General features: G+C 50.9%; 1 protein-coding gene across 5 annotated transcripts in view; it reads left to right on the forward strand.

Annotated features, from left to right (window-relative positions):
* RPS6KA1 (ribosomal protein S6 kinase A1) overlaps positions 1-15,998 on the forward strand; it is a 46,338-nt gene that overhangs the window by 27,997 nt on the left and 2,343 nt on the right. For 3 of the 5 annotated variants that reach the window (XM_050794865.1, XM_050794871.1, XM_050794856.1), the window contains 7 exons: positions 1,607-1,737; positions 3,541-3,666; positions 3,861-3,950; positions 4,306-4,464; positions 14,360-14,521; positions 14,759-14,835; positions 15,075-15,192. In XM_050794865.1, the coding sequence (XP_050650822.1) occupies positions 1,607-1,737; positions 3,541-3,666; positions 3,861-3,950; positions 4,306-4,464; positions 14,360-14,521; positions 14,759-14,835; positions 15,075-15,192 (863 nt within the window). Of the gene's footprint in view, positions 1-1,606; positions 1,738-3,540; positions 3,667-3,860; positions 3,951-4,305; positions 4,465-14,359; positions 14,522-14,758; positions 14,840-15,074; positions 15,193-15,998 lie in introns of those variants that run through there. The other 2 variants (XM_050794890.1, XM_050794880.1) reach the window with 2 other exon arrangements.

Here is a 15,998-nt window from a genome sequence, read left to right on the forward strand (position 1 = left end):
CACACTGTGTGGTGGCTGAGCAGAGGTGACAGTGCCCATAGATCAGGGACAGGCATGGGAATCAGCTTTGGCTGCCCTGACTACCGGGCCTCCGTGTACTTACCTGGAACAAGGGCACAGCCACAAACCCACTCATTTCCTGGGGTTGCTGCAAAGAGCCAGTGAAGGAGCTTCTGGGAAGGAGCTGGGCGAATCCTAACTTTTTGGCCAGATATTGACAGTGGGTGTGGGGTGGAATGTTCTGGGAGGCCTCCTATAAGGGCATGTTTTAGGAGAGGGAGTACTTTTCTTTTTTTTTCTTCTCTTTTCTTTTCTTTTTCCTTTTCTTTTGTTTCTTTTCGAGATGGAGTCTCGCTCCGTTGCCCAGGCTGGAGTGCAGTGGCGCCATATCGGCTCACTGCAACCTCCACCTCCTGGGTTCAAGTGATTCCCCTGCCTCAGCCTCCTCAGTAGCTGGGATTACAGGCATGTGCCAGCACACCTGGCTAATTTTTGTTTGTTTGTTTGTTTGTTTGTTTGTTTTTGAGACGAAGTCTCACTCTGCCGCCCAGGCTGAAGTGCAGTGGCCGGATCTCGGCTCACTGCAAGCTCCACCTCCTGGGTTTACGCCATTCTCCTGCCTCAGCCTCCCTGGTAGCTGGGACTACAGGCGCCCGCCACCTCGCCCGGCTAGTTTTTTGTATTTTTTTTTTAGTAGAGACGGGGTTTCACCGTGTTAGCCAGGATGGTCTCGATCTCCTGACCTCGTGATCTGCCCGTCTCGGCCTCCCAAAGTGCTGGGATTACAGGCTTGAGCCACCGCGCCTGGCCAATTTTTGTATTTTTAGTAGAGACGGGGTTTCACCATGTTGGCCAAGCTGGTCTGGAACTCCTAACCTCAAATGATCCACGATGGGGTGCTTTTCTCACTGTACTTGCACACCTCTGATGACAGGGACAGCAGTTCTCTAAGCAGTCTGCTGGGCAGTGTGACAGGTGCAGCTTTGTAGGAGTCAGGGGCCAGAGAAGCAGCATGAGGCAAGGCTTCTCAGAGGAGGGAGCGAGTGAGCTGAGTCCTGAAGGATAGGCAAGCAATGGATTATCTAGTTAAAGGGAACAGTGTGTGCAAGGGCTCAGAGACCCCTTTAAGGATCTGGGAAGTCCAACGTGGCTCAGCTGTGGTGTGGAGAGAGAAGAGGAGGATCACAAGGCCCTCCATTGCCAGACTCAGAAGCTGGGCTTACTCCTGAAGGCAGAGGGGCACCTTTGAAAGGTGCGGGCAGGGTGGCAGATTTGTGGTTGGAACCTTCCCTTTGGCTACTGTGCAGGGATGGACCTGAAGGGGCTGATGTAAGACGGAGAAGCTGGGGAGGAAGCATCCAGGAAGGGACGAACTGTCTTGGCCTGGGATGGAAGTGGATGTGAGAGTCTTTAATGTTCCTCATGCATCAGGACTGGACTGATCTAAACACATATGAGCAGTCGGACTAAGGCCTGGGATGGACAGGCCATCTGCAGGCTCCTGCCATGGCCAGCCGCTGAGGCCCTGTGCTCCCCCTTTGCTGGGCTGCCTCAGGGTCGAGGGGACCTCCTCAGGTACCCTCACATTCCCCTCCTGCCCCTACAGATTCCCCAGGCATCCCCCCTAGCGCTGGGGCCCATCAGCTGTTCCGGGGCTTCAGCTTCGTGGCCACTGGCCTGATGGAGGACGACGGCAAGCCTCGCGCCCCGCAGGCACCCCTGCACTCGGTGGTACAGGTGAGGGGGGCAGGGGGCTGCTGCTCCGTTATCCTTTTCTAAAGAATGGCTGTGAATACAGGCTCTGAGTTAGACAGAACCGGGTTCATACCCTCGTGCCACTGTGGGACCCGTAGGGTCTCCAACATAAAACAGGGACAGTAAGGCCCACCTCACACTGTGGCCCTGATAATTGGATGATGATATGGCTATACATTTCCCAGCACAGAGCAGGGTCTGGGTACATGCCAGGGGGTGCCCAGGGTGGTGGTGCAGAGTGACTGTCGTGTCTCTGGCATAAGGGTAGCAAAGAACTTGTATCTCTTCACACTTGTTCCCCATTTGTACACTTCCACTGCCTCATGAAAGTTTCAGGTTGAGAGGCAAGAATGTAGACTGTGGAGCTCATTGCATGGGTTCCAGATTCACAAGATAATGGACGTTGGGGTTTTTTTTGTTTGGTTTTGAGACGTAGTCTTGCTCTGTTGCCCAGGCTGGAGTGCAGTGGCACAATCTCAGCTCACTGCAGCCTCCACCTCCCAGGTTCAAGCAGTTCTCCTGCCTCAGCCTCCCGAATAGCTGGGATTACAGATGTACACCACCACACCCAGCTAATTTTGTTGTTGTTGTATTTTTAGTAGAGACGGGATTTTACCATGTTGGCTAGGTGTCAAACTCCTGACCTCAAGTGATCCACCCACCTCAGCCTCCCAAAGTGCTGAGATTACAGACATGAGCACCCGACCAGATAATGGACTTTAGATGAGATACTTCCCTTCCTGGTGCCTCAGTTTCCTTATCTGTAAATGGGGAAATGATAGAATCTTCCTCCATAGAGCTATTATGAGGATTATTAGAGTTAATACATGTAAAGTTAAAGTGGGCTGGGCATGGTGGCTCATGCCTGTAATCCCAGCACTTTGGGAGGTCGAGGAGGGTGGATTGCTTGAGGCAGGAATTTAAACAGACCTGTCTGGCCAACATGGTGAAACCCCATCTCTAAAACTACAAAAATCTGATGGGCGTGTTGGCATGTGCCTATAGTCCCAGCTACTTGGGAGGCTGAGACACGAGAATTGCTTGAACCCAGGAGGCAGAGGTTGCAGTGAGCCGAGAATGCACCACTGCACTCCAGCCTAGCAACAGCGCAAGAGTCTATCTCAAAAAATAAATAAATAAAAAATAAAGTTAAGGTGACTATGTAATTTATTTTCCAAACTGGGACATCTTTATCCAGGACAAATATTAAATCAGACTGGATGCAAGGACCGCAGGCGCAAGCCAGGGCTGGCCGCGGGGCATGTAGTCACCTGATGAAAGTGCTTAGAATACTGCCTGGCACGCAGCACACACTAAGCACCATTCAGCATTGCTATGGCTAATGTCCCAGAACCTTGAGACACCCCCTGAGTTGAGCTGTGACACCCCAGAAAGGGGAGGCAAGTCACTCAAAGCCATACTTAGTGGCACAGCTGGAACTCAGCTCAGGGCTCCTGCGTCCCTCCCAGGCCTGCCCAGGCTTTTCAGAACTAAAGTCCTCTCCATGTGTGTTGTGACCCTCTTGCCCACTCCCTGCGCTGCCCTCTGACCACAGGCTGCAGTCCAGGCAGGCTGGGAGCCAGCGAGTATGCCCAACATATAGAGTAGAAAACTGAGGCCCAGAGAGGGGCAGGCTCTCACCTGCAGTCACATGGCCAACACTCTACGCCAAGTCTCCTGGCCCTTCCCCGGTGCTGTCTCTACTGAGCCAAGACCTTGAATGCTGGGAGATGACCCTTAGCACTCTGGAGCCAGGGGTCAGCCACAATTTTTGGTCTCCTACAGCAACTCCATGGGAAGAACCTGGTTTTTAGCGACGGCTACGTGGTAAAGGAGACGATTGGTGTGGGCTCCTACTCTGTGTGCAAGCGCTGTGTCCACAAGGCCACCAACATGGAGTATGCTGTCAAGGTGGGCCTCCTGACCACGTCTCAGCCAAGGCTGCCGGGCCGGGGGCAGGTCCCCGTCTGGTGGGGAGGGGTGGTGCCTGAGCTCTGCAGATGTATGAAAGGTTGTGTGGCTGAGACCTCCAGGCCTGCTCCATGGCAAGGAAGGACCCTGGAGCCTGTCACCCTGACACTGCCACATGCACCCACTTTCTTCAGGTCATTGATAAGAGCAAGCGGGATCCTTCAGAAGAGATTGAGATTCTTCTGCGGTACGGCCAGCACCCCAACATCATTACTCTGAAAGATGTGAGTGGGGTGGGGACCAGGAACTCGACTCTCTAGGATTTGTCTCAGGGTTGCCATTCCTTTGACTTCTCATCCTCTTTCCGGTGGTCATGTGGAGGGGAAAGAGGTCCCTTGGTCCCTCCAGTCTGCCCATCCCCCAAGGGCCCTCCTTCAGACTCAGGCATTTTCTGAGGACGTTCTTGCCTATCAGGGGACCGGTGTCAGCATCCTCCTTTTGGGGAAGGCGGGGCCACTGAAGAGCAAGCAGAATACCTGCCTAAGGCTCATGTCATTCTTCCCTGCTCTGGGGCGCTGCTGACCAGGGGGCCCAGGCCTGACACTGGGGAGAAGAGCCTGATGGTGAGGTCTTCGGCAGGTGTACGATGATGGCAAACACGTGTACCTGGTGACAGAGCTGATGCGGGGTGGGGAGCTGCTGGACAAGATCCTGCGGCAGAAGTTCTTCTCGGAGCGGGAGGCCAGCTTCGTCCTGCACACCATCGGCAAAACTGTGGAGTATCTGCACTCACAGGGGGTGAGTCTGGATTCAGGGAGGCGGTAGGGGGATGCCAAGGGTCATACCATCAGCAGAGCACATGAACCACATGCTGGCCCAGGAATGGCAACCTCCAGCTAGCCAAATTGAGGGAAGACTAGGCTGGGTCGGGGGATGCGTGTAAAGGAGGGAGGGAGAGATGTGGTCAATCGTGAAAGGGAAGGTATGGAAAGTTATTCAGTATCTACTGTGTGCCAGTCACCATGGTAAGGTTTAGCATAAGATGAAGTTTCCAGGCCAGGCGCAGTGGCTCATGCCTGTAATCCCAGCACCTTGGGAGGCCAACGCAGGTGGATCACTTGAGGTCAGGAGTTTGACACCAGCCTGGCCAACATGGTGAAACCCAGTCTCTACTAAAATACAAAAAAATTAGCCGGGTTTGGTGGCGGGCGCCTGTAATCTCAGCTACTTGGGAGGCTGAGGCAGGAGAATGACTTGAACCTGGGAGGTGGAGGTTGCAGTGAGCCAAGATCACACCATCGCACTCCAGCCTGGGCAATAGAGCGAAACTCCATCTAATAAATAAACAAATACATAAATAAGATAAAGTTTCCTTACATTATCTCAATTGGTTTTCACAACACTCTGAGATAGATGCTGTTACTGGTCCCACTTCACAGGTAAGAAGACCAGAGCTCAGAGATGAAAGTTCATTTGCTCAAGATTACATAGCCAGGGAAGAATGGAAGAATTTCAGACTGAAGAATTTAGGTGGGGAGTGGGTTTTGAGTTAGGAAGCAGCAGGGTCACCATGGGGGAGGTGCAAGGCTTCAGGGAGGTGAATTCGACTATGGGTTCAGTTGCTAAGGCAGAGGAAATGGATGCAGGAGGAAATTCTGCTGGAAACGTAGCAGGGAACTACAGAAGAGGTGTAGGTCCAAATGGCAGAGTTTGGCCTTTATTACCGCACAAGGCAGGTGAGCACTAGATGACGGTGAGGTAGGAAAGTTCATTACAGTGGATTAAAGCCCAAAACAGTAGCATTACTTTCTCTCTGCATGAGGTGATGTTTTAGGGTACATCTGATCAGACAACATGGGGGTTAAGAATGTAGGCTCTGGGCCAGGCACGGTGGCTCACGCCTGTAATCTCAGCACTTTGGGAGGCCGAGGCGGGCGGATCACGAGGTCAGGAGATCAAGACCATCCTGACTAACACGGTGAAACCCCGTCTCTACTAAAAATACAAAAAAATTAGCTGGGCGTGGTGGCGGGCGCCTGTGGTCCCAGCTACTCGGGAGACTGAGGCAGGAGAATGGCGTGAACCCGGGAGGCGGAGCTTGCAGTGAGCCGAGATCGCGCCACTGCACTCCAGCCTGGGCGATAGAGCGATCTCTCGAGAAAAAAAAAAAAAAAAGAATGCAGGCTCTGAATCCACCTGACTGAGTCCAGGTCTTGGTGTATGAGGTTATTAACTTGTTTTCACATAGTACCCAGTCCATAGACACATTTCCCCTATTGTCCTGTTTTGTTTTTGTTTTTGTTTTTAATTATTGGAGATGAAGTCTCGCTCTTATCACCCAGGCTGAAATGCAATGGCATGATCTTGGTTCACTGCAATATCTGCCTCCCAGGTTCAAGTGACTCTCCTGCCTCAGCCTCCCGAGTAGTTAGGATTACAGATGCCTGTCAGAATGCGTGGCTAATTTTTTGTATTTTTAGTAGAAACGGGGTTTCACCATGTTGGCCAGGCTGGTCTCAAACTCCTGACCTCAGGTGGTCCGCCCACCTCGGCCTCCCAAAGTGCTGGGATTACAGGTGTGAGCCACCGCGCCTGGCTCCCTATTGTCCTTTCAAAAATGTCTTTTTTGACTGGTTTATTGAAATTAGAATACCTGTAAGTTCCACACATTTCATTCAGTTGGTAAATCTCTCCCCTTTTTTTTTGAGACAGGGTCTCACTCTGTTGCCTAGGCTGGAATGCAGTGACACAATCACAGTTCACTGCAGCCTTGACCTCCTTGGGCTCAAGCGATCCTCCCACTTCAGCCTCCCAAATAGCGGGGACCACAGGCACGCACCACCACACCTGCCTAACTTTGTATTTTTTGTAGAGATGGGGTTTTGCTTTGTTGCCCAGGCTGGTCTTGAACTCCTGAGCTCAAGTGATTTGCCCACCTTGGCCTCTCAAAGTGCTGGGATTACAGGCGTAAGCCACCTTACCCAGCCTCTTTTCTTTTTTTCAAACTGGAGGAAAATTTGCATACAGTAGATTTCAAGGGTACATTTTGATGAATTTTGTTAAATGTGTACACCCATGTCGCCTCCACAGTGAGACCTCCCTTTTTTATGCCACCGACATGTTGAATATGAGTTCTGTGGAATGGCTCGTGTTCTGAATTTGTCTGTCGGCTGCCTTCTGGATCATTTACATTATTTCTCCATTGTTTTTTTTTTTTTTTTTTTTTTTTTTTTTTTTTTTTTTTTTTTTTTTGAGACGGAGTCTCGCTCTGTCGCCCAGGCTGGAGTGCAGTGGCGCAATCTCGGCTCACTGCAAGCTCCGCCTCCCGGGTTCACGCCATTCTCCTGCCTCAGCCTCCCGAGTAGCTGGGACTACAGGCGCCCGCCCCTGCGCCCGGCTAATTTTTTCTATTTTTAGTAGAGACGGGGTTTCACCATGGTCTCGATCTCCTGACCTTGTGATCCGCCCACCTCGGCTTCCCAAAGTGCTGGGATTACAGGCGTGAGCCACCACGCCCGGCCATATTTCTCCATTGTTTATATTTCCTGTAAACTGCAAGTTGCTCTAACATCATTATTAGCTTCGGCTTTTTTGGGGGGATGGGAATGAGGTCCAGATGGTAAGGTTGGGCCAAGCATGGTGGCTCCTGCCTGTAATCCCAGCGCTTTGGGAGGCCAAGGTGGGCAGATCACTTGAGGCCAGGAGTTTAAGACCACTCTGGCCAATATGGTGAAACCCCATCTCTACCAAAAATATGGAAATTAGCTGGGCATGGTGGCACATGCCTGTAATCCCAGTTGCTCTGGTGACTGAGGCACGAGAATCGCTTGAACCTGGGAGGCAGAGGTTGCAGTGAGCTGAAATCACACCACTGCACTCCAGTCTGGATGACAGAGCAAAACCTTGTCTCAAATAAAAAATAAAAATAAAAGAAGGCCGAGGTCATCCAATCTATGGAGGTACACTTCAGTGCATCACATCCACGAGCACAGTGTCACGCTGCCCGCCTTTAACCATGGCAGGTGGTAACCGTCCCATCTCCTTATTGTAAAGATCCTCATTGAATGGTTTCATCCTTTCAGAATCTTGCCTGAGTCTAGTATTTCATTAGGGTTGCGAAAGTGGCGATGCCTGATTATGTCTAATGTTTTAGGGGAAATTCCGTAAAAAAGAATTTCACCTCTTAACCAAAGCTCCAATTTGGTTGCCCCCTGTGCTTTTAATGGTCATGTTTGAAGTGGCTTTGGTTTTTGAAATGCCAGTGCAATAGACTAATATTTAAACATGTCAAGTCAGAGAGCGTGTTTCCTTTTTCTGTTTTGTTCTTAAGTGAGTACTCATTAAACTTAAGAAGGTTTAGAAGACAGGCAAGCCAGTGTACCCATGGGTCACCTGAAGCTCAAAGTAAGGAAGAACTTTCTGAAGAGGGGAGCTGCCTCCAGAGACAGTGAGCCCCTTCTGCCAGGGATGTGCAAAGCTCCAAGTATAGATAACCACTTGGTGAGGATGTTGTTGGAGGAAGTTGTCTCCTTCCCGAAGCTGGGAGTGTGTGTGTCTCCAAAGTTTCTGGCTCTTTGCTAATACCGGGGCAGGTGATGAGGAATGGGAAGCTCTTCTTGTTGACATATTTGGAGGGGATGCTCTGGGTTGCTTTGTTGACAGCAGTAGCTGCGGTCTGTAAGCTGGGAATCCCACAGGAGCTGAGGGATGGGAAGGGGATGACCAGGGAGCAGGGTCCACCGGGACCCCTGTTTGTTTGAATATTGTCTTTGTATTGAAGCATTGCGTAAACACTGAGAAGTGCACAAATCATGACGGACAAGTCAATAAATTTTCAAAAAGTGAATACACCTGTGTAACCAGTACCCAGATCAATAAACAAAACATTTCCGTTCCCTTAGAGGCCCCCACCTGAGGATAACCATCCTAAGCTAAATGCTAATAGGTTCATTTTGCCCGTTTTTTAATTTATTTTATTTTTCATTTTTATTTATTTATTTATTTTTGCTTTTCTTGCCCAGGCTGGAGTGCAATGGCATGGTCTTGGCTCACTGCAACCTCTGCCTCCCAGGTTCAAGCAATTCTCCTGCAACCTCTGCCTCCAAGCTTCAAGCAATTCTCCTGTCTCAGCCTCCCAAGTAGCTGGGATTATAGGTGCCTGCCACCACAACCAGCTAATTTTGTTTGTTTGTTTGTTTGTTTGTTTTGAGACAGAGTCTCGCTCGCCCAGGCTGGAGTACAGTGGCGTGACCTCAGCTCACTAAAAGCTCCGCCTCCCGGCTTCACGGCACGCCATTCTCCTGCCTCAGCCTCCCGAATAGGTGGAGCTACAGGCGCCCGCCACCATGCCCGGCTAATTTTTTGTATTTTTAATAGAGATGGGGTTTCACCATGTTAGCCAGGATGGTCTCGATCTCCTGACCTCGTGATCCACCCGCCTGGGACTCCCAAGGTGCTGGGATTGTAGACGGTGAACCACCGTACCCAGCTCATTGTAGTTTTAATTTGCATTTTTCTGATGATTAATGAAGTTGAGGACCTCTTCAAATGTTTATTGCCATTCGGACAACCTCTTTTATGAAATGCCTCTTCAAGTCTTTTGTCCATTTTTAAAAATTGGTTGTCTTTCCTTTGCATCTTACGTGGCAGGAGTTCATAATTTAATACATGGAGTCTTTGTAAGTCGCCAGTCTCCCTCTATGTTGTTTCTATAAGGTTGTGGACTCTATAATAGAGAGGGTTTCTCCCTTTAACCAGATGATTCACTTAGAACAACTTCGCCTCCTGTTTGGCCGGTCACAGGTGCCTGAATGCACATCTTCTCACGCTGCTCCTGAAGATGTTGCTGCCACTGCTGCTGGTGGTAGCTAATGCCACGTGCCACTTTCCACGGGTCAGGCAGGGTTCTGTGCACTTTACATATTGACTCTTGTTTTTTTTTGTTTTTTTTTGTTTTGTTTTGTTTTTGAGACAGGGTCTCACTCTGTCACCCCAGCTGGAGTACAGTGGCGTGATCATGGCTCACTACAGCCTTGACCTCCCAGGCTCAAGTGATCCTCCCTCCTCAGCAACCTGCAGCCCGCATATTTGGGACTACAGGTGTGCCACCACACCTGGCTAATTTTTAAATTTTTTTTTGTAGAGATGGGGTCTCACCATGTTGCCCAGGTTGGCCTCAAACTCCTGGGCTCAAGCGATTCTCCCACCTCAGCCTCCCGAACTGCTGAGATTACAGGTGTGAGCCACTGCACCCAGCCCAGAGCCTATGCTGCTTTGGACAGCATCTGGTCTCTAGGTTTTGTTTGTTTGTTTTTGAGATGAGTCTCGCTCTGTTGCCCAGGTTGGAATGCAATGGTACGGTCTCGGCTCACTGCAACCTCCACCTCCCAGGTTCAGGTGATTGTCCTGCCTCGGCCTCCTGACTAGCTGGGGACTATGGGGGCGTGCCACCACACCCGGCTAGCTTTTGTATTTTTTGGTAGAGATGGGGTTTCTCCATGTTGTCAGGCTGGTCTTAAACTCCCAACCTCGTGATCTGCTGCCTCGGCCTCCCAAAGTGCTGGGATTACAGGCGTGAGCCACGGTACCCGGCCTGGTCTCTAGTGCTTCTTCACAAGCAGTCACTCTGTCTTAACATCCAGCATGGTAGAGGGGTTCAGTCCAAGGCAGTTCTGGAGTTACTGTGATGTCTGTCATTTCCCAAGCCCCTTGCTAAATATTCCTGTCCTTCCCTATAAGCCTGGGGTTGAATACTATTATCAGCCCCATTTTACAAGTGAGGAAACTGAGGGCTAAAGATGTTAAATGTCGTGCCCAAAACCACACAGCCATGAGTGGATGGTAAAGCCAGGATTCACACCCTGGCCTGCCCGACTCCTTCCTGTGACTGGAATACCAACTCTCCTGGAGGTCACGGCCTATTGCTCCAGTGCCTGCATTCAGCCTACACATATATTTTGTTTGGCCTGCAAGATAAGGAGTGTTTTTTGATTTGAGGTGTGGTTTAGTAAGGCTTTGGTAATTTGGCTGCTTCTAAAAACACTGGGTCCGAGTTGCTGTGTAGCGACTGTCAGCTGGAGCCAGGTAGCCACTGCCCTCTGCGAACTGCTTGGAGGTTCCCGCTCTGCCTGGCTTCACTCATTACTTGCCCAACCCGTTGATTTTCTGTGCAGTGAGATGTGAGACTATACTTTTCCTCCTGCCACATACACTCCCGAGGGTCAGGTATCAGAATCACCTGTGGGGCTTTTTTAAGCTGTACTTCCCCTCCCCTACTCACCATCCCTACTATTCTACCACAGGCAGTGGTGAGACAGTTTCCTATAGGAATTTGTAGTTTCTCTATGTTGTATTAGGGTAGGAAAAAAGATCAACAACTTGAGCCGGGCGTGGTGGCTCAAACCTGTAATCCCAGCACTTTGGGAGGCTGAGGTAGGTGGATTGCCTGAGGTCAGGAGTTCGAGACCAGCCTGGCCAACAAGATGAAACCCCGTCTCTACTAAAAATACAAAGAATTAGCTGGGCATGGTAGCAGATGCCTGTAATCCCAGCTCCTCGGGAGGCTGAGGCAGGAGAATTGCTCGAGCCTGGGAGGCAGAGGTTACACTGAGCTGAGATCACGCCATTGCACTCCAGCCTGGGCAACAAAAGCGAAACTCCATCTCAAAAAAATTAATTAAAAGAAAGGTCAACTTCCATATCCCTGTGTCCCAGTAGTGTCATGTGTGCCACACTAAACTGGAAAGACTATGGAATTAAGGTCAGAACTGGGTTCTGGTCTTGCCTCTGCCTCTAACTTACATGCAAGTCAGTTGTCCTCTCAGGCCGGATGTAGTAGCTCACACCTGTAATCCCAGCACTTTAGGAGGCCACGGTGGGAAGATCACTTGAGGCCAGAGTTTAAAACCAGCCTAACCAACGGGGTGAAACCCTGTCTCTATAATACAAAAATTAGCCAGGCATGGTGGTGCACACCTGTAATTCCAGCTACCTGGGAAGCTGAGACACGAGAATTGCTTGAACCCAGGAGATGGAGGTTGCAGTGAGTCAAGATTATGCCGCTGGCGAGACTCTATCTCAAAAAGAAAAAGAAAATTGTCCTCTCAGAGCCTTGGTTTTCTCCTCTATAAAATGGAGCTAGTAATTCCTGTCCACCCACCGAGGTGCAGTGGGTGGCTCCAGTGAGATCATGACTGGTAACGTTCTTTGTAAACTGGGAGTTTACTTGCGTAGTTGGTGTCCTCAGCCAAGCTGAGCATCCCTGACCTCTAGGAAGAGTCCACATTCCTGGGGGCCTGGCCTTGTGCTGTGGGCCATATGATCGTGTTTGAAGGAGAGAGCCCATAAGACTTTCTCCGAGGCTTGGATACAGTGCGTTGCTGGGGCCACCCTATCAGTGTGGCCCTTTCCCCCTCATCTACCTGGCACTCTTCTCCCTATGGAGGTGGACTGTACTGGGCCATATCTACCTTCTCCATGGGCTCCACAGGCACTGCTGGAGGGCTTGGGGATCAACTGAGACTATGAAAGGACTATCTGAATAAAACCAACTAGCCTGCAAAACTCTACTAATCTAACCTTCAAGGTGTCTGTCTCTGTGTTTCAGAGGTGTGATTTGTTCATTCATTGCACAAAATTCACTTAGCATTTGCTCTGTGCTAGGCCGTGCACTGGGTGCTGAAGGTGAACGGGCATTCCACAGACGTAGGGGTTATGATCGTTACCGAAGGAGCCCCTGGTGGCCTGAACTCAAGGGACCTGAGGGATGCAGTGGACAGTGAGGCTGGTACAGATGATGGCTGTGCCTCCCATGTTAGGGTAGGGGCTTTGGACTTTATGTTGCAGGTAGGGAGCCTTCAACGGTTTTTTGACAATGCCCAGGGAGGTTTCTGGGCATTAGCTTAGGGGAGGAGGAGCAGGAAGATGAGAACATGAGGAGTTTAGTGTGGGATGTGTTTGAGTTTGAGGCTCTGTGGAACATCCAGTGGTTGCCATGTGATAGGCAGCTGGATTTATGAGCCAAGACTCAGGAAAGTTCTGGACTAGGGTTAGAGATCTGAGAAGTATTGGTAATTGATAGAGGATTGACTATGAATGGAACTGTACAGGCCAGGCACAGTTACTCACACCCGTAATCCCAGCACTTTGAGAGGCCCAGGCAGGAGGATCACTTGAGCCCAGGTGTTCAAGAACAGCCTGGGCAACATAGCGAGACCCTGTCTCTGCAAAAAGTGTTTTAAAAATTAGCTGAGTGTGGTGGCACACGCCTCTAGTCCCAGCTACTCGGGAGGTTGATGTGGGAGGATCACTTGAGCTCAGAGGTTGAGGCTGCAGTGAGCCATGAATCATGCTGCTGTACTCCAGCCTGGGCAACACAGACCCTGTCTCACAACAAAACATAACAAAACAAAACAAAACAAAGCCTTACAGAGTGGGAGGAGGAGAAGAATGAACTGTGGGGTGGTTCAGCCCCGTCAAGTTACAGATGAGCAAATGGCCCCAGAAGATAGCCGTTTGCTTATGGCCTCAGCAGTGTCATTCATCCATTCATTCAACAGATATTTATTGAATACTTAACATGTACTAGGAGCTAGTTTGAGTGCTGGGATACAGCAGTGAGCAAAACACTCATGGAGCTTACATTCCAGTGGGCAGACTCAGAAAGCAAATTAAATATTATGTTAAGTAGGGAAATGCTACAGATAAAAGTAAAGCAGTGTATTCTTAGATTCTAAAGATAAGGAAAATAGGGCCGGGCATGGTGGCTCACACCTGTAATCCTAGCACTTTGGGAGGCTGAGGCAGGCAGATCACTTGAGGTCAGGAGTTTGAGACCAGCCTGGCCAACATGGTGAAACCCCATCTCTACTAAAAATAGAAAAATCAGCCAGGTATGGCAGTGGGTGCCTGTAATCCCAGCTACTTGAGAGGCTGAGGCAGGAGAATTGCTTGAGCTTGGGAGGCAGAGGCTGCGGTGAGCTGGGATCGTGCCACTGCACTCCAGCCTGCGCGATAGAGGGAGACTATCTCAAAAAAAAAAAAAAAAAAAAAAAAAAAAAGACTTTTAAGATTTTGACCTAAGTAGTGGGAAGGATGGAGTTGCCACAAGGTAAGATAATGTGATGAGTAGGTTTTAGGGGAGAACTGGGAGTTCAGTTTTGGACAGGTTAACTTAGAGCTACCTGTGGACACCTACACAGAGTCAGTAGCAGCAGCAATAAGACCCTCATTTCAGGCCGGGCGCGGTGGCTCAAGCCTGTAATCCCAGCACTTTGGGAGGCCGAGACGGGCGGATCACGAGGTCAGGAGTTCGAGACCATCCTGGCTAACACGGTGAAACCCCGTCTCTACTAAAAAATACAAAAACTAGCTGGGCGAGGTGGTGGGCGCCTGTAGTCCCGGCTACTCGGGAGGCTGAGGCAGGAGAATGGCGTAAAAACCCGGGAGGCGGAGCTTGCAGTGAGCTGAGATCCAGCCACTGCACTCCACCCTGGGCGACATAGCGAGACTCCGTCTCAAAAAAAAAAAAAAAAAAAAAAAAAAAAAAAAGACCCTCATTTCAGCCCCTTCCCCTTCTCTTGGATGCCAGGTCTGTGCACTCGTCCTGTCTGGGTAACTTTCTCATCCCTGGCAGCTGACCTGGGCCATTGGCCACCTCCCCACACTGAGAACTGACCCCAGCCCCTGCCCCTAGGTTGTGCACAGGGACCTGAAGCCCAGCAACATCCTGTATGTGGACGAGTCCGGGAATCCCGAGTGCCTGCGCATCTGTGACTTTGGTTTTGCCAAACAGCTGCGGGCTGAGAATGGGCTCCTCATGACACCTTGCTACACAGCCAACTTCGTGGCGCCAGAGGTGAGTGGCGCGGCCTCCTCAGCTGTAAGAGTGAGGGGGAACTGGAGGCCTTGTGCCCCCTCCTAGAGGCCCCACATTGGCCAGGACTCGAGTCTCTGTGACCTTGGCCCAGCTGGCAAGGGGAGATCTAGCCTGTGCCTGGGACCCTTGTCCTGCCCTTGAGGGGAGTAGCAGGAAACATCTGTGGTGACTTTCTACTGCCCCCCAGACTGACCACCTCCCCTGCCCTGTTGCCAGGTGCTGAAGCGCCAGGGTTATGATGAAGGCTGTGACATCTGGAGCCTGGGCATTCTGCTCTACACCATGCTGGCGGGGTGAGTGCCCCTGGCCTGGACCCTTCCCCACTCCTGTAGCCCTAGCGTTTGGGCTGGGCGGTGCTTGTCTGATAGGAATGGCTCAGCCAGCTCTGACTCAGGATGGTCTGGAAATAGAGACGTGCTCCTGCCTCTGGGAGCTCTACCTTGGGAGTACCCCATCTGAGGGGGAGACAGTCTCCCCCAGCTCCAGGATGGAGGCCAGAGTCTGTACCCAGTCCGTGGGGGCTTTTCTGCAGGTACACTCCATTTGCCAACGGTCCCAGTGACACACCAGAGGAAATCCTAACCCGGATTGGCAGTGGGAAGTTTACCCTCAGTGGGGGAAACTGGAACACAGTTTCAGAGACAGCCAAAGTGAGTCTGTACCACCTGTGTGGGCTTATTTGGAGGAGGGAGGCAGGGTCCCATCCCAGGACTTTTCAGCAGTTCATGAACAGCCTCATTTCTCCAAGTGGATGTTCCACAAATCCCTGTTGCTGTATTTCTCCAAGTGGAAGATTCCCAGGCAGACCACCACCATCCCCGCACCTTGTTGGGGTAACTTGGTGATCATTCATTGGCCCTTCTCATTCTGGGCCCAGGGCTGCATCATCGGTCCGGGCCTTGTGGAAGCCTAGTGTAGTGAGGGATACTACCTAGTTTGCACACAAGGAGCAGAGATGCCTGGAGGCACAGATAGGCGGACCCTCTTGGCCAAGGGTGTGGACCGTGGAGACACAGAGCAGAGCAATTGGCCATGCCACACAGAGCCTCCTTGGAGGAAGTAGCGTGTGAGCTTTCAGTATTAGCAACAGTGTTTGGTTATTGGGAACCTGTATGCCAGACAGCGTTGAACCCTCTCTGTACGGCCACCTCACATCAACCTGCGAGGCAGGGAGCGGTTATTCCTATTTCTCAGCAGGGAAACTGAGGCTCAGAGAGTTTAAGAAACTTGCCCAAGGCATTCACTTGATGAGTGCAAAAGGCAGGTTTTGAACCTGATCTATCTGAGCCCAAACCTGAGGCTTTTCCCACCTTCCCACATGGCTTTTTGAAGGCAAAGGAGAAATGGAAGGGTGTTCCAGGACAAAGGGCCTAGAGCAGCGAAGGCCCTGAGACAGGAACCTTGGCTATGTGCGGGGAGCCCTGGAGCAGAGCGGAGAATGGATCCCAGGGGCTGC

Source organism: Macaca thibetana, chromosome 1 (genome assembly GCF_024542745.1).
Source record: "Macaca thibetana thibetana isolate TM-01 chromosome 1, ASM2454274v1, whole genome shotgun sequence".
Lineage (NCBI taxonomy): Eukaryota > Metazoa > Chordata > Mammalia > Primates > Cercopithecidae > Macaca > Macaca thibetana.